This window comes from Pseudophryne corroboree, chromosome 9 (genome assembly GCF_028390025.1).
Source record: "Pseudophryne corroboree isolate aPseCor3 chromosome 9, aPseCor3.hap2, whole genome shotgun sequence".
Taxonomy (NCBI): Eukaryota; Metazoa; Chordata; class Amphibia; order Anura; family Myobatrachidae; genus Pseudophryne; species Pseudophryne corroboree.
Genome location: NC_086452.1, coordinates 18,561,561 through 18,580,331, shown reverse-complemented (window position 1 = coordinate 18,580,331; position 18,771 = coordinate 18,561,561). Strand labels below are relative to the sequence as shown.

Below are 18,771 nucleotides of genomic sequence, written 5' to 3'. Positions count from 1 at the left end.
GTTGTCCTCTCCAGGGAGCTTGTCCAGGTGTGCCAGCGCTGACCTCTCCAGGGAGCTTGTACAGGCATGCCAGCGCTGACCTCTCCAGGGAGCTTGTCCAGGTGTGCCAGCGCTGACCTCTCCAGGGAGCTTGTCCAGGTGTGCCAGCGCTGTCCTCTCCAGGGAGCTTGTCCAGGTGTGCCGGCGCTGACCTCTCCAGGGATCTTGTCCGGGTGTGCCAGCGCTGTCCTCTCCAGGGAGCTTGTCCAGGTATGCCGGCACTGACCTCTCCAGGGATTTTGTCCAGGTTGGCCGGCGCTGACCTCTCCAGGGAGCTTGTCCAGGTGTGCCAGCGCTGACCTCTCCAGGGAGCTTGTACAGGCATGCCAGCGCTGTCCTCTCCAGGGAGCTTGTCCAGGTGTGCCGGCGCTGACCTCTCCAGGGATCTTGTCCGGGTGTGCCAGCGCTGTCCTCTCCAGGGAGCTTGTCCAGGTGTGCCGGCACTGACCTCTCCAGGGATCTTGTCCAGGTGTGCCGGCGTTGTCCTCTCCAGGGAGCTTGTCCAGGTGTGCCAGCGCTGACCTCTCCAGGGAGCTTGTACAGGCATGCCAGCGCTGACCTCTCCAGGGAGCTTGTCCAGGTGTGCCGGCGCTGACCTCTCCAGGGATCTTGTCCGGGTGTGCCAGCGCTGTCCTCTCCAGGGAGCTTGTCCAGGTGTGCCAGCGCTGACCTCTCCAGGGATCTTGTCCAGGTGTGCCAGCGCTGTCCTCTCCAGGGAGCTTGTCCAGGTGTGCCGGCGCTGTCCTCTCCAGGGAGCTTGTCCAGGTGTGCCGGCGCTGTCCTCTCCAGGGAGCTTGTACAGGTGTGCCGACGCTGTCCTCTCCAAGGAGCTTGTCCGGGTGTGCCAGCGCTGTCCTCTCCAGGGAGCTTGTACAGGTGTGCCGGCGCTGACCTCTCCAGAGATCTTGTCCAGGTGTGCCAGCGCTGTCCTCTCCAGGGAGCTTGTACAGGTGTGCCGACGCTGTCCTCTCCAAGGAGCTTGTCCGGGTGTGCCAGCGCTGTCCTCTCCAGGGAGCTTGTACAGGTGTGCCGGCGCGATCCTCTCCAGGAAACTTGTCCAGGTATGATGACGCAGTCCTCTCAAAGGAGCTTGTCCAGGTGTGCCAGCGCTGACCTCTCCAGGGAGCTTGTACAGGCATGCCAGCGCTGTCCTCTCCAGGGAGCTTGTCCAGGTGTGCCGGCACTGACCTCTCCAGGGATCTTGTCCGGGTGTGCCAGCGCTGTCCTCTCCAGGGAGCTTGTCCAGGTGTGCCGGCACTGACCTCTCCAGGGATCTTGTCCAGGTGTGCCGGCGTTGTCCTCTCCAGGGAGCTTGTCCAGGTGTGCCAGCGCTGACCTCTCCAGGGAGCTTGTACAGGCATGCCAGCGCTGACCTCTCCAGGGAGCTTGTCCAGGTGTGCCGGCGCTGACCTCTCCAGGGATCTTGTCCGGGTGTGCCAGCGCTGTCCTCTCCAGGGAGCTTGTCCAGGTGTGCCGGCGCTGACCTCTCCAGGGATCTTGTCCAGGTGTGCCAGCGCTGTCCTCTCCAGGGAGCTTGTCCAGGTGTGCCGGCGCTGTCCTCTCCAGGGAGCTTGTCCAGGTGTGCCGGCGCTGTCCTCTCCAGGGAGCTTGTACAGGTGTGCCGACGCTGTCCTCTCCAAGGAGCTTGTCCGGGTGTGCCAGCGCTGTCCTCTCCAGGGAGCTTGTACAGGTGTGCCGGCGCTGACCTCTCCAGGGATCTTGTCCAGGTGTGCCAGCGCTGTCCTCTCCAGGGAGCTTGTCCAGGTGTGCCGGCGCTGTCCTCTCCAGGGAGCTTGTACAGGTGTGCCGACGCTGTCCTCTCCAAGGAGCTTGTCCGGGTGTGCCAGCGCTGTCCTCACTAGGCACACACAAGGTACACACTAGGTACACACTAGGTACACACTAGGTACACACAAGGTACACACTAGGTACACACTAGGTACACACAAGGTACACACTAGGTACACACAAGGTACACACTAGGTACACACTAGGCACACACTAGGTACACACTAGGTACACACTAGGTACACACAAGGTACACACTAGGTACACACAAGGTACACAGTAGGTACACACAAGGTACACACTAGGTACACACAAGGTACACACTAGGTACACACACGGTACACACAAAGTACACACTAGGTACACACAAGGTACACACTAGGTACACACAAGGCACACACAAGGTACACACAAGGCACACACTAGGTACACACTAGGTACACACTAGGTAAGAGGCTGGCAGAACACAGGGCAATCTGGAAGAAGTTTTGTGGTTAGGTGTATTGGAAGCATGTCATAGACAGATGCATACACGTTCAGTACTGGTTCTCTTTGCAAACACATTTGGAAATAACACTGCAACCCATCTGTTATTCCCAAAAGTGTTTGCAAAGAGAAGCAGTGCATTTCAAGCACTAGTTTTATATATATTTTCTATAGCCGCTTTGATTTATTACACTCATAAGATCTATAATTCTACCCCCACACACCTTAATCCGGTCCTGTGGGGCACTGTAATGTGGCACAATATGAGGTGGAGGCACTACAGTGTGGCACAGTAGAACCAGTGGTCACTGTAATGTGGCATAATATAACTAGGACACTGGGGTAAATGTACTAAAGCTCCTAAAAGTGAAAAGAAGTGATGTTGCCCATAGCAACCAATCACATTCTCTCTGTCATTCTGTAGGATGCAATACAGAAATGATAGAATCTGATTGGTTGCTATGGGCTACATCCCTTCTTTTCACTTTTTGAAGCTTTAGTCAATTTTCCTCCCTATGTCATAATGTGCATTGGGGGTACTGTGTGGCATAATGTGTACGGCCATTTTCCCGGAGACCTAGCAACCAGATTCTAGCTACAGTATCACTTACCTCCTATACAATCTAATAAACGATAGCTGTAATCTGATTGGTTGCTGAAGTCAATACTTTCACTTTTCCTCCTTAGACGTTTTGCTAAATCTACCCCTACATGTGAGGATATTGTCTACTTTATCATAAAACTGAATATGAACGGTCTGCTTTATAGATGATTAATCAGTGTATAAAGTAGCGTTTGTTGGTAATAGATGAATAAATAATATATTTATTACATGGTTAATTGCAAACATATATTGTGCTTTTTTTTACTAAATGTAAGAGTATGAGAGAAGCCAAGGGAGTATTTTATCACGGGACGATTTTCTGGATGAATTCAAACATGATGTGACTCAAATCCGCGGAAACAATGCAAGACCTTAGCGCTGGTGACATTACTACCTGTCTGGCCGCAAACCAAATATGGCACCATATTCCAAATATGCATGAAGGGATAACTAACGAATACTCAAATACAGAACAAAAAACAGTTAATACATATTCATTACGGGAGCACAATTATTTAATTAATTTGTTATTGGGGGCAATGTACTGTAGTAATACACAATAAAAAAAAGTGATGCAATTTTTGTTAAATGGACTATGGTTAAAAGTTATTGAAGGGGCAGATATTACTTGTAAAGTAATTAATAAGAGCAATCATCTATTTATGTTAATTGAAGCCAGCTCAATTCTGTAATAATGCGGTCAATCTTGTGGCACCTGTGGTTTAAAATATGGCCACAGGTTTATACAGTAGTCACTCCTAATTGTGAATGAGGCCCACAGAGCACGGTTAGAGATCGCAGAGGGAAACTTGAAGGAGGAACAAACGAAAACTAAATACATTATTATGTATGTAAGAAACGTACCTCTTGCAAGCTATACGCATTGTGAGTCTTCTTTATGGTGAGCTGAAGAATATTCAGAATTCCTTTTAGGATATTCACTGTAGTGTCCGACAATCCACTGGGCAGGTGAAGATCACCCACTTGACCGTGATGGTACTCAAACTTTATTGGTTTAACCAGCTGTATTTCCAGTAATTTGGTTAATTTTGGCGCAGAGGTAAATTTATCTGTTGGCCAATAACCATTATACTCTTGCAGGTCTATGTTGCGAATCTGGAAAAAAAAAATATTAAAAAATGCTTTGCAATTTTTTCACTATATTTTTTAAAATACACACATTTTTCTTTAAAATGTATGAATTATACAATCCACGCTTTTACTTAAACATTACAAATTAATTAATACCTGGAAGGAACCTTAAAAAGGAGTTGTCGTCCCTCCGCCCCCCCAAAGTACAGTAGGACGTCTTAACATAAAATCTGGAAGTGTTTTTCCACCTAGTAAATATTGATAGACATCACCCATCACCATATTTTAAGTCTTACCCCTGGGCGCAAGTAAAAACCTGCGTCTGTCAGAAATGGGAACAGCAGAATATGTGTTGTGTAGACAAAGAGCAGCCCTGCGCGTTTTTACCATTACAACTGCCTGCCAGGTACGGTGAAATCATTCAGCCTTAATACTTTGCACATTGCCACTGCGTGTGGACCTTTGTGTGTCCATATTTGTGTTACTCAAATGTTTTAAATTGGACTGAGCGGCGACCATGAAACAATGAACTTGTTGTACGTTTATTTTTTTTGTATGACGGTGGTAGCACGTCTGCTATTCATTCACAACATGGGTACTGCATTGAAAACTCCTTCCGGATGTGGCCAGCCAACACCGTTTAGTACCATTGCTTAATATACGAAATTGATGGCATTTATTGTTACGTACCCTGCACAATTTCTTTATCTTGAATTTTTTTTTCTTTTTGAATCCATTTTTGTAAAAAGTAGCACTAAATAAAAGTTGTGCCCTGTATAATGTATATTCAGGTGTGAAACCGCCAGAAGAGCCCATAGGACCCTAGGCAATATATTAGCTAGGGTCGTCCCTCCACAGATTTGTAAAAAAATAAATATAAACCTGTTAGTGCAAACTAGGTTTCTCAGTGCGTCATGAGCCCTAGGCAGTAGAGTAGTTTGTGTAATGGATAATCCGAGTACGGAAAAAGTTGTCGGCATTCATCATTGTGTGGCTTGTCAATAAAGCTTTGTGATGTTATTGATGACGTTGCTAATAAAGGCAGGAGATATGTCAAACCTTCCAAAGAGGATAGGTGGAGGTGTTTCCTATATCAACCAATCAGATTCTAGCAGTCATTTTATGGAATGTACTGGATAATGACAGCTAGAATCTGATAGGTTCCCATGGTCAACACCTAATAGAAACATAGAATGTGATGGCAGTTAAGAACCACTTGGCCCTTATTTACCTTTTGGTAACCTTAACCCTATTTGATGCTTATTTCTTTGTAAGGATATCCTTGTGCCTATCCCATACATGTTTAAATTGCTCTACTTTCTTAAACTCTACCACCTCTGATGGGAGGCTATTCCACTTGTCCACTACCCTTTCTGTGAAGTCATTTATCCACAGTGCATGTCCTCGTGTTCTAATACTTCTCTTCATTTGAAGAATGTTTCCCTCCTGGACCATTTTAGTTGCCCTTCTTTATACAGTCTCTAATGTATTAATATCCTTCTGAAGATATGGCCTCCACTTCTCTTTAAAAGGTTTGGTAAATCTCCTCATAAATGCTGAATGCTATCCTTATGGTGTGTACACATGGTGAGATATTTTCTTACGATTTTGACTATATAGTCAAAATCGTAAGAAAAGTTAGTGCAGATCGCAAGGTGAAAGTCACCTTGCGAGCCTGATTCGATGCCGATGCGCGCAGAGCCGGCCCTAACCAATATGATGCCCTAGGCAAGATTTTGGCTGGTGCCCCATAGCACCACAGCTGGTTCCGCCTCTGACCTTGCACCTCTTTCCCAGCACCATCACCCCTCATCCATAGCAGTCCTTATTTTGGGATTTGTATCCCCTATATTTATACATAATGACACACATAGTGCCCCTTACACATATTCCGAACACTACTGCACAACCAACCCACTCACATGCACACAGCACTCACACTGCCACTAACACTGTGACCTCTGCCTCTGCTTGGATATAGATGTGTCCTCATAAATCTTGCCTCAATGCTAACGTCGGGCACTTTTTTTTATGAAAATGCATCTTATTTGCATTGCTATGTGGCTAGGATGCACAAGCAGCTTCTGCTGATTAAAATGATATGCAGCATGCCTATATACTGTGTGAGACTGTGGCTGTATCTGCATATGAAATGCTACATACATAATATAGGCATGTCGCATATCATTTTAATCAGCAGAAGCTGATGATGCCCCTAGGCATATCAAATGCCCTAGGCAATTGCCTAGTTTGCCTATAGCTATGGCCGGCTCTGGATGCGCGGTCCCGCGTGGTCGGCATCGCAAGCCTAGATAGACTGTGTGATCCTCAAAGGACCCCCAATGGTCCAGGTTTGTTTTAGGGATATCCAATCCATGATTGAGCACAGCTGAGTTAATTAGTACCTTAGTCATTTTGATTTAAGCATCTGTGCTCAGACATGGATATCCTTAAAACCTGGACCTTGGGGTGTCTTGAGGACCGCTTGTAAGAACCACTGTAATAGAGAAAGCTGTTGTACCCAATGTCCCTTTAACATAAGGAGTGCACTGGATGGAAGCCATCCCCAAAAATTATAAATCTATTTTACTGTATACAGTGTGTGTGTATACTGTATATACAGGGCCGGTTCTTGGGCTTCTAGCGCCCCGGGTGGCCAATAGGGGTGTGGCTTCATACAGGGGGCATGGTCAGTTATGCTCCCTGTACAGTAGTAGCGCCGCTGAAATGATGTGCGGTGCGCGATGATGTCATCGCGCACCGCACAGTAAAGGTCCTCTCCACGAAGGGAAACTAGATGCTATGCGTCTAGTTCCCTTCACTGCGGGGGGCAGCGGCAGAGGGACAGAGCGGGCAGCGGGGGACATAGCAACAGCGGATCTTGCCATGGTGCGGCGCCCTCCGGAAGGCGCCTCCCGGGCAAAACTCCTGCTTGCCCATGGCAAGATCCACTACTGTGTGTGTATATATATATATATATATATATATATACAATCAAGGATGCGGCACTCACGAACACTTTGTAAGAATCACAGACACCGGTAGAGGTATATTCAACGTTTCAATCCTTTAAGGATTTTCGTCAGGAGCAAGCAAGTATGCTTGCTCCTGACGAAAATCCTTAAAGGATTGAAACGTTGAATATACCTCTACCGGTGTCTGTGATTCTTACAAAGTGTTCGTGAGTGCCGCATCCTTGATTGTACATGCTTTATTTATGAGGGCACCAGAACCAGCTTATTTCAAGGTGGAGTGCCGGGTACATTGCTTAGTGTATATATATATATATATATATATATATATAAGACACGCATACAGTATGTGTGTAATTTGGCAATTCAGCACTGCAATTATAGTCTGAAGCTATGACAGCGGATGATTGAATAACAGATGATTAAATAATAGTCTGGTGTTCAGTTTCTCAGCAATTGCATTGATCCAATAAAGGTTTGTTGTTCAGTTCAAATTAGTTTCCTATGTGTTGCCGAGCAGAAAGCAGAACAAATCCTTTAAGTCCATGACTGGTTGATAACTATCTGGCATATGTTAGAAATTGCATCAAGGGCACTTCCTAAAATAATAGATGTAATTGCATCCTGTTCATGCAAGCAAAGCAGAAAATGAAAGTTTTCTCTTCTCGCACAGTTTAATAGTGAAATGAGAAACTTGTGTTGTTTCCATTTTCTTACCTTGAGGTAATAGAGCCTCGGAGCTGCCGCGCTGATCTCCACCGTGCACCGTATCCTGATGCCAGACTTTGCGAAGCCGTCTTCCGACAGGCCACTCAGTACCAGACCCTCATAGTCATAGGAGAACTTCTTACTGCTAGAAAACTCCAAGTCTGGAAAATAAAATGCAGCATTTTCATGGCTTTTCTTTCATTTCACTGTGTACCCGCCATCTGCTCACAGTGGCCTAAAGCAGTATATTCTAGACAATGCAGCCAATCTATTCTGTAGGAAGTTTAGAGACCGCCGAGGCATAAGGCACAAAGTGCCTCAGTTACGTCACTAGATGTCACTAGTTCCTAGAGAATCGATAGAGTACATTTTGGTTGAGCAAACAAAATTGGAGGCAACCCTGCTTATCAGCCAATATGCACTCTTGCAACATTTTGTGCCACACAAAGTGCCTCATGCCTCAGTGATGTCACTAGTGAATTCATAGACTGAATACAGGTTGGGCCGGAATACAATCCGAACTCGCATATATCTCTACTTCAGTTGTTTTCTAATGAAGTAATACTGGTTTTTATTTTTTAACTCAAGTATTGATGTTTCCAAGTTACATAAAGTTTTCTCGTAGTTCATTTAATTAGTTAGATTAAATGCAATGTTTATTATAGGAAATTGTGCAATTTATCATATAATAGTAAATGCTGATACTAAAAAAACTTTCAGTGTATCAACAGATGTTGTCTATGGAAATAGGACTTTGCCCAATACATCATAGTTACGGGTGCAATCCTTGTTCTGTCATTGCAATTTCAGGGTCACGGTAACATGAATATCAATGAAAAAAGGATTTATTCCTTGAATAGAGCATTTTCGCAATCGACAATATTTAAAAAAAAATATTTGTAAATTTTTTTTTACTTTCCCAAAAAATGATTTTACTGTCATTTTGTTTTCCTTTAATGTTTGTTGTCTTTTTCCATTTCTAAGTCGCATATGTGGACCAATTAGCTTCATTATATAAGCACGGGGCCAGCAAAGCGTTTAGTTAACCCAGTATCACTCAGACAGAGGAGTATCACTCAGAGCTTATTCATAAATTGTGGCAATAACAGATTTTATGTCACCACAATAATCTGCGATAGAAGATCATGGCTGGTATAAAATAGAGCCCTTATATTCCATTAATTTGAATTGCTATTGTATCACCAGCCTGGTATCAGTTGCATAGTACATTTCTGCCGAGCAAACCCACAGGGTAAATTTGCTACAGGATTATGGGGTCATTCCGAGTTATTCGCTCGTTGCCGATTTTCGCTATGCTGCGATTTGTTGCTAATTGCGCATGCGCAAGGCACACAGGGCGCATGCGCTTAGTTATTTAACTAAAAACGTAGCAGTTTTGCTGTGGATCCTGCGGCGCTTTTCAGTCGCACTGCTGATCAGTGAATGATTGACAGGAAAGGGGTGTTTCTGGGTGGTAACTGAGCGTTTTCCGGGAGTGTGCTAAAAAACGCAGGCGTGTCAGGGAAAAACGCGGGAGTGTCTGGAGAAACGGGGGAGTGGATGGCCGAACGCAGGGCGTGTTTGTGACGTCAAACCAGGAACTAAACGGACTGAGCTGATCGCAATCTGTGAGTAGGTCTGGAGCTACTCAGAAACTGCAGGGAATTATTTAGCAGCAGTTCTGCTAATCTTTCGTTCGCTATTCTGCTAAACTAAGATACACTCCCAGAGGGCGGCGGCCTAGCGTGTGCAATGCTGCTAAAAGCAGCTAGCGAGCGAACAACTCGGAATGAGGGCCTATGTGCTTTTCGAAGCTGCCACGTCTGCATCAGTTGTAGCTGCTTATGCTAAAGGGGCGGCTCTGTACAATATAAAGCAGGGCATGTTTTGCATTGAAAATAATTATCTCTTTAAATCCAGCAACCAATACCACTAAAAATGCGATGGCTTCGTAAGTAAGTATAAGTATAAATACTGTAAGGCTAAATGCTGCAGTTATTTCAGGTATTTTATTAAATGCAATGATACACACGAATAGCCTTTCATTTACATTACAGTAATATTGTGACTTTACTCGCTACTTTGCATTATTAGAATTTTGCATGGCACCTACAATATTAATGTAATAATCCCATAACAAACTGTGGTAAGAAGAGTTGCCTATCACCTGAATTACCCACATTCCTGTGGGTTCAGCTCCCTCCAAGGCAGACTAAAGCAAGGACTGTGCAATCTGCAGTAGCAGTGGAGGTTTGGAACTCCAGGTTTTCCGGGTTGCACAGATCCAGCTGGAAACTATCAATGAAGGACAGGAAGGGTTTAAAACTGTTATACACCTAGTGCTCTAGGCACCAGGGCTGTAACTAGGTGTGTGCGGAAGGGGCACCGCACATAGCGCTGCAGGGTAGGGGGTGCTGTTGGCAGCACTTTTTTAATTACCTGTTTTAATTATTGACTTGCTGCTTTCCCCTTTTTTGAAGCCCAGCATCTCCTGACCGCCCCTGTCTAATACCCCCACCACTTCTGTCACTAATACCTATACAACATTCATGAACTCCACTAAAGATTTCTTCTGAGTAGGGTGTTTGATTAAAATTCAACAGGTTATAGGTTTGAATCCTGGGTGGGGCAGTATATTGAAGTATGCCATGTAATAAAGGGTATTGTAACTGAATAACAATGAGCTCTCAAGTAAAGTACATGAATGTGGTATAAAGAGAATTTGTGTCCAAATCTATTTTCTTGCAGTGGTCTATAAATGTGTGTGTATTATATTATACAAATATAAAAATGTGGGAAGGTGTATCATAGCATAGGCTTTCTCTAGGATCAATCTTGTCATGCCCCTTACCCATGAGGCATGCACCTTATGTCCCTATTGGAAAAATGGGGAGGGGTGGTCACCAATTCTCTCTCTGGCACAGGGCACCAAAAAGTCTAGTTATGGCTCTGCTAGGCACCGTTGCCGTATAGCAGCCAGCAAGTAGGCCAGAGTCTCCTTAGTGCCAGGGACTGATATTAGCTGTGCCAGAGAAGCATAGCAGATTGTGGCTGCATGCTATTGCAGCAGACTGACCATTAGCACTTTAGTGCTGGGACAATTACTTTAACTTGTCTGTCTAATTAATGTGCCCGTTTGTCCAGGCTTGTGTGTGTGAATGTTAAAGTGCAGTGTCTATTATAATTAAAAGGACACTACTTCACCGTGAACCAGCCTGTCGTGAGTCCTAATTTCTTCAACCCTGTTACAAAACGTAAAATCATATATGGGCAGCACGGACGGTGTAATGGTTAGCATTACTGCCTCACAGCACTGAGGTCATGGGTTCCGTTCCCACCATGGCTCTAACTGTGTGGAGTTTGTATATTCTCCCCGTGCTTGTGTGGGTTTCCTCAGGGTACTCCGGTTTCCAACCACAATGCAAAAATATACTGGTAGGTTGATTGGATCCCAACAAAATTAACCCTAGCGTGTGTGCGTGTACATGTGGTAGGGAATATAGGGGGTCATTCCGATTTGTTCGCTCGTTATTTTTTGTTCGCTACGGAGCGATTAGTCGCAAACTGCGCATGTGCAATGTACGCAGCGCGCCTGCGCCAAGTAAATTAGCACAAAAGTTTGGTATTTTACTCACGGCGTAACAAAGTTTTTTCATTGTTCTGCTGATCGAAGTGTGATTGACAGGAAGTGGGTGTTTCTGGGCGGAAACTGGCCATTTTCTGGGAGTGTGCAGAAAAACGCTGGCGTTTCAGGGAAAAACGCGGGAGTGTCTGGAGAAACGGGGGAGTGACTGGGCGAACGCTGGGCGTGTGTGTGACGTCAAACCAGGAACGAAACTAACTGAACTGATCGCTATTTGTGAGTAGGTCTGGAGCTACTCAGAAACTGCTAAGAAATTTCTATTCGCAATTCTGCTATGCTAAGATACACTACCAGAGGGCGGCGGCTTAGCGTGTGCAATGCTGCTAAAAGCAGCTAGCGAGCGAACAAACAACTCGGAATCATCCCCATAGATTGTAAGCTCCACTGGAGCAGGGACTGATGTGAATGGCCAAAATATTCTCTGTAAAGCGCTGCGGAATATGTGTGCGCTATATAAATAACTGGTAATAATAATAATAATAATAAATAATAGTAATAACTCTATAGACACATCTGCTGTTTTATACTCGTAAAATTTCACAGATGTTTCTAATGGTTGATTAATAAGTAGGAAATATAATTGCTCACATTTTCTTAACCAACCGTAGCAAGTTATTGATGAACAGCTTCTTCTAAGATTTGCCAAGCGTTTCGGCTAGCAATTACTGATTTATAAACAGTGTATGATTTATATGTCTTTTGTTTCTGGTCAGATATACTGTATTTTCAGAGAAACACATTCAAAGTTTTTTTGCTAAGTGGCTTCACCAAGGTTGCCAGGAGCTAAACCTGAAATAACTTCCTTTATCCATACATTTGGCAAATGCATCTACTGTACTCATCCACATTACGCATGCTGGACCTCATTCAGGTCCTGTTGGATTGTCCATCCTAATGCACAAAATACTGACGTTCGGTACTCTGCACATGCATAGGACACATTCTGCGCATGCTTGTAAATGGTTCCTGCGTTGCAATGACGTTTGGGGGCAGCGACGGCCGGCATCCAGGATGTAGATCGGATCACTAGTGCAGCAGGAGGTGGCTGCGTGTAATAGACCCCTCCTGCTGCATTGCCATACAGCGCTAATGATTGTGAGTTTGGCTGTAAGTCCTCACTTAAGTGGACCTGTTATATACAGTAATGAAATGTGTGTGTGTGTGTGTGTGTGTGTGTGTGTGTGTGTGTGTGTGTGTGTGTGTGTGTCTAGCAAACAAAAACATTTAAACTTGCAGCCCATCCCTGCACTTGCAGAGAATTGGGGTCCCTTGATGATAGGCTGCAGGCTTAAATATGTCGATCAAAATATGAACCAAATTGCTGTTTTTATTGGCTAGACACACAGATTTGCAGTATATTACTGTTAGTGCCAATAGCAAAAAGTCATTCTGCTTTGTATACATATATGGCATTAATACTGCCACGCAGCTGGTACCATGTACAACATGGGTAAAACTGAACGCGGGCATTTTTCTCTTTTATTCTTCTATTTACAGGTCTCTTGAATTTCGGGGAGTTATCCCATAGTACCAGGTGAGCAGGCCACTCTACTTATCCTGCCCACTACATATTATGGAATAGCGCAGTAATGATGACGCGTTTTGCACCCCACTCTGGCACCTCAATAGAAATATCAGGTAAATATGCTCCTAATTACCAGCACCCACTGGGCACATGTATAAACAAAGTCATTTGGCAAAGAGTAAGAGGCTATGAAGCTACTTCGAAAACTCTAAATGCCTACTGTGCAAAGTCAGTGTGCTGTTATGCAAAGTATGTAACCATTTGATCTTGCCCATATTACCATGCCTTGTAGTTCAATAAAATATCTTCTATGTACAGACACAATCTTACTTGTCTGCTGTTCTGCCTCACAATTGGTACCAAATTGTAACACAGTAGTTCCTACTTCCAGCTGAAATCTTGAGCAAACATTTACCTCTTCCAGAAAGATGCCATAATGCTTTTGCACACTCCCTCCCAGATGGAAAATCAGCAAGGGTTAAAGTGAGCTGGAATGGGGCGGAACTGCGTTTCGTCAGCTCCATTTGGAGTCGGAACCAGTTCTGCCTCTTCCAGCTCATCTAACACAGAATGTCTGCCCAGAGCCGCAGGGAGATGCTGGGTGCCCAGTGAGATTTTGTTACCAGCGGGCACCCAGCTTCTTCTCCACAGTTGCAACCAGAAGCTGGAGCTCACTACTGAGCTCTGGCTTCCAAGTCCCACAGTGTGCACTCTCACCCATAGTTCAGAGGAGCGGGTGGCAAGAGCAGACGGACGGCTGCGATCGGAGGCAGGATCGTGGTTTAGGTAAATACAGGTTGAGTATCCTTTATCCAAAATGCTTGGGACCAGAGGTATTTTGGATATCGGATTTTACCGTATTTTGGAATAATTGCATACCATAATGAGATATCATGGTGATGGGACCTAAATCTAAGCACACAATGCATTTATGTTTCATATACACCTTGGAGGTCATTCCGAGTTGTTCGCTCGCAAGCGGATTTTAGCAGATTTGCTCATGCTAAGCCGCCGCCTACTGGAAGTGAATCTTAGCATCTTAAAATTGCGAACGATGTATTCGCAATATTGCGATTACACACCTCGTAGCAGTTTCTGAGTAGCTCCAGACTTACTCGGCATCTGCGATCATTTCACTGCTTGTCGTTCCTGGTTTGACGTCACAAACACACCCAGCGTTCGCCCAGACACTCCTCCGTTTCTCCGGCCACTCCTGCGTTTTTTCCGGAAACGGTAGCGTTTTTCCCCACACGCCCATAAAACGGCCTGTTTCCGCCCAGTAACACCCATTTCCTGTCAATCACATTACGATCGCCAGAACGATGAAAAAGCCGTGAGTAAAATTACTAAGTGCATAGCAAATTTACTTGGCGCAGTCGCAGTGCGAACATTGCGCATGCGCATTAAGCGGAAAATCGCTGCGATGCGAAGATTTTTACCGAGCGAACAACTCGGAATGAGGGCCCTTATACTCATCATATACACTTTATATACACAGCCTGAAGGTCATTTAATACAATATTTTTAATAACTTTGTGTATTAAACAAAGTTTGTGTACATTGAGCCATCAGAAAACAAAGGTTTCACTATCTCACTCTCACTCCAAAATGTCCGTATTTTGGAATATTACGTATTTCGGAATATTTGGATATGGGATACTCAACCTGTATTGCGGGTTTGTGTGTGTGTGTGTGTGTGTGTGTGTGTGTGTGTGTGTGTAAGGGGTACTACCAAAGGGGCAATACTACAGGGGGCAGAACCAAAGGGGAAATACAACAGGGGACATTACTAGGGACACTACCAAAGGGTCAATAATACTGGGGCAATACAAAAGGGGGCACTATTACAGGGGCCATTACCAAAGGGGCATTAATACTGGGGGCACTACTGAAGGGGGCATTTCTAGGGGCACTACTTCAGTGGGCACTACTAAGGGTGGCATTTCTACTGGAGGCACTACTACAGGAGGCATTACTACTGGGGGCACTACTAATGGAGGCACTGCATAAGGGGCATCACTCCTGGGGGCATAAGGGGCACTACCACTGTGGGCATTCCATAAGGGTCACTTCCACTACAGAGGGCATTGCATAAGGGGCACTAATGTGGGCATTATATAAAAGGGACACTATTGTGTGTCATAATAACATGAATAATGGACACTATGCCTAATTCAGACCTGATTCCACCACCTCTCTAGGACCACTTTAAGCACTGGAAACAACTACCAGAATATACTGTACATACATGGGGATAGCTTCACTTAAAATAACCCTTATCTCAGGGTCTCATTGTATTTGGCATGCAGCTATCTGTATAAGGTGTCTCTGTACAAATAATGAATGCAAATAATGTAGCGACACATTTAACTATAACTTTTCTAGAATATGATTGGTTGCTTCAAATTGTTACACATTTATTATCATAGCAACCGTCATACATCCCTATTTTAAAAAGTTTATTGCTTTTTAGAACAGCTCACATGATCTCTATATACAATAGGTGTTTATGGATTAAATTATTAACACAATATAAACATCCGCTCTAATGACTTCACTGTATGGTAAAAGTAGTGGAAATAAAGTTTCTGTTATTTATTGATTGAGCTTGAATGTTGCAGCAACAATGTTTCCAAAGTAATTATACAAAAATAAAAAAAAATAATGAAAATGTTTTGCAGAAGTCATACATCATCTACAATAATATTCTGTATAAATAGGATCAAAAAGAAAACTTTACCAGCATAGGTGCGACTTACTGTACTTACCGTACCGGAGATGCTGATTTCCTACAAATAATAAACAAATGGAATATAAGTGTAAACAGCAAATGATTGTATTTCCTCTTCTAAGATCATGTTGTTATGTTACATAATTGTATTTGATTTTCCATTTGTAGCGAATAAATCGTCTCATCGTGTTTTAAATAAAATAATTTTAAGCTTACCAGCTGCAGCCAATGTAGCGCTGAGGGCAAGCACTACGCCCCACATGGTAACCAGTGACTGAGGTCACTCCGATGTCTCCACTTTTATATGATGGGTCAACTGGGTCATGTGAAGTTTTGGAAAGCTGCATTGATGAGCAAACAAGATATTGGACAATCCAAACATCTAGCAAATAGCCTGGGGCATTCAGCCTTTATTTTTTGTGCTTAGAAATATTACATTTCCAAGTTCCTAAAATGAATGTATTTCTTTCAAGGAGAAGTTGTCGGGAAAATACGCCAACTTAAAGTGGGAAGACAAAAATTGCCTTCTTGTAGCACCATGTTTGTTTTGTTTTATACTCCAATGGGGTAAAGGCATTTTATTTTTTGGGCCAAACCCATAAGAGGGAGGATGCATTTAATGTGAACCCCCTCCTCAGAATTAGAATGATTGGTTTATGAGAGATGTTAGGATTATTCTATACTTCGCAGACCTATTGGAAGATCAGGTTGGATTATCTGGTTGTTTTTATACTGTATATGTCCTGGGGAAAGTGTTTTAATTCTCCCCGAGCATTGCGTTCTGGAAACCAGCAATGATCAATTTTTTGTTACCTTGGACCCCAAATTTATTTTATTGTAGCAAAATCGCTTTTGGGATCAGAAGACACTGTCTTGGCAAGACCGTTTTAATAAATGGGGCTTTTAAAACACCAAATCTAACTGCCACAATACTGTATGCATCAATAAGAAATTATGGGGGAAATTTATCAAAGCTTGGAGAGATAGTGTCGAGAGATAAATTATCAACCTGTTATGCACACCAGTGCCTGCAGGAATGTACTGGTGTTTGAACTGTTATACACACCAGTGCCTGCAGGAATGTACTGGTGTCTGAACAGAGAGGGATGCAAAACAAATGAACTCACAGACAGACTGGGAAATATGACATAACGTACACAGAAGGTGATAGGGTAACAAAACCAACACAGAGTGAACAGAGAAGCCCAGAGGCTAAGAAACTGGGTGTCTCCCTAGTATTAGAAATGCTCAGATGGAAAAAGCAAGATGTTGTGTTTTAATACGTAGAGAACCCGAAATGCTGTTGCTAAGGGCAACAGCAAAACCCTATAGGGTTACCAACGGGTGTGGCAGTAAACTCCTTGGTCAGAGATGGAATAATAGACACAAGGAGAGTCTGCACAATCCTAATTCTCACTTGCAGGGCCCAGGTTCAGCTTACTGCCACTAAACTGACACATGGACGCCCTGCACAGTGAGAGAGGATTATGCAGGCAGGTCTGAAAGTACAGCCACAAACCTGCTGGGTTCACAGAATAGCAAAAGAACCTCAGCAGGCTAAACGACTGACTCCAGTCTTACTGCTAGGTCTGGATTGGCAGAGTGTAGTACCAAATGCCCAGGCCTATTTGCAGTAAGCAACAACAAAATACAAAGCTACACAGTACTGGCTAACTTTCAGGAACTGACTAACCAACAAAGATTCAGCAGCATCTGCTTAACCTGAGAAGAGGCCTTATAAAGCAGGTGCTGTCCACGCCCCCCTCAGACCTCACAGACTGTGAGCACAAAAACCAGCACCGGATCCCATGCCTGTAACCACTGCACAGCAAAAGACCCGAACCGGAGTATCAGCTGCGCTCAGGTTACTCCGCTAGCACTTGTCTCCCGGTTGCCATGACGACGTGGCAGCACAGGGCAGGAGACCCTAACAGTACCCCCCCTCTGACGAGGGGTCAAAGAACCCCTACCACCGGGTTTATCGGGGAACTGCGAGAAGAAAGAGCGTATCAGTCTGGGGGCATGAAGATCACAACTGCGCACCCACGACCGCTCCTCCGGGCCATACCCCTTCCAGTGCACCAAAAATGACAGCCGACCCCGAACCATCTTGGAGTCAAGAATCCTTTCAACAACAAACTCCCTCTGGCCACGTATCAGAAGAGGGGAAGGTCTTCCTCTGGAAGAAGGATTACTAATCGCCCGTTTTAAAAGGGAACAATGAAATGTTTTATTGATACCCAAAGAACGGGGCAGATCTAACTGAAATGCCACCGGATTGATAACCCTGGTGATCTTATAAGGGCCGATGAACCGGGGGCCTAACTTATGAGATGGCTGTTTCAACTTCAAATTCTTGGTAGACAACCAGACGAAGTCTCCTAATTTGAAGCTGCAGGGTCTTTTCCGCTTATCAAAAACCCTTTTGGTCACTAATGACACAGACACAAGGGCTTTCTTCACTTTCCTCCAAATACCTCTAAGGACCGAAACGACAGAGGAACCACCAGGCGTGGAGTCCAGGGGGTCAAAAGAATTGGCCTTAGGATGATGCCCATACACACAAAGGAAGGGAGAGATCCCTGTAGCAGAGTGAGCCGCATTGTTATAGGCAAACTCCGCCATTGACAGATGAGCATCCCAGTCAGTCTGACACTTGGAGACATAACACCTGAGGAACTGCTCCAAGGTCTGGTTCACCCTTTCAGTCTGCCCATTAGACTGCGGATGGTAGCCTGACGACAAGCTGACAGAAATCTGGAGATCAGAACAAAATGCCCTCCAGAATTTGGCCACAAACTGGGATCTGCGGTCAGAGACCACATCAAGTGGCAACCCGTGGAGGCGCACAACATGCAGCATAAATAATTCAGACAGGCGTCTGGCAGATGGCAGCCCAACCAGTGGAACGAAGTGCGCCATCTTCGAAAACCTGTCAACGACAACCCAGATGGCTGTCATTCCAGAGGATTTGGGCAAGTCCACAACAAAATCCATTGAAATGTGGGTCCATGGCTTAGATGGAATAGAGAGTGAATGTAATGGGCCAACAGGAACCCCTCTAGGAGTCTTATTTCGGGCACAGATGTCACATGCCCGAACCCACTGATCCACATCCTTAGCCACCGAGGGCCACCACACCGCCCTAGATAGCAACTCCCGAGTTCTGGCAATACCCGGGTG

The 18,771-nt window shown here is 44.7% G+C and overlaps 1 protein-coding gene across 1 annotated transcript in view; it reads right to left on the bottom strand.

The window, feature by feature from the left end:
• Positions 1-15,865, bottom strand: part of LOC134957578 (vitellogenin-1-like) — a 215,095-nt gene extending 199,230 nt beyond the window's left edge. The window contains exons 1-4 of the mRNA XM_063939575.1: positions 15,805-15,865; positions 15,617-15,646; positions 7,699-7,850; positions 3,782-4,033 (exon numbers count right to left, since the gene is read on the bottom strand). Coding sequence (XP_063795645.1) covers positions 3,782-4,033; positions 7,699-7,850; positions 15,617-15,646; positions 15,805-15,850 — 480 coding nt within the window. The 5' untranslated portion in view covers positions 15,851-15,865. The remainder of the gene's footprint in view (positions 1-3,781; positions 4,034-7,698; positions 7,851-15,616; positions 15,647-15,804) is intronic.
• Positions 15,866-18,771: the final 2,906 nt, after the last annotated feature.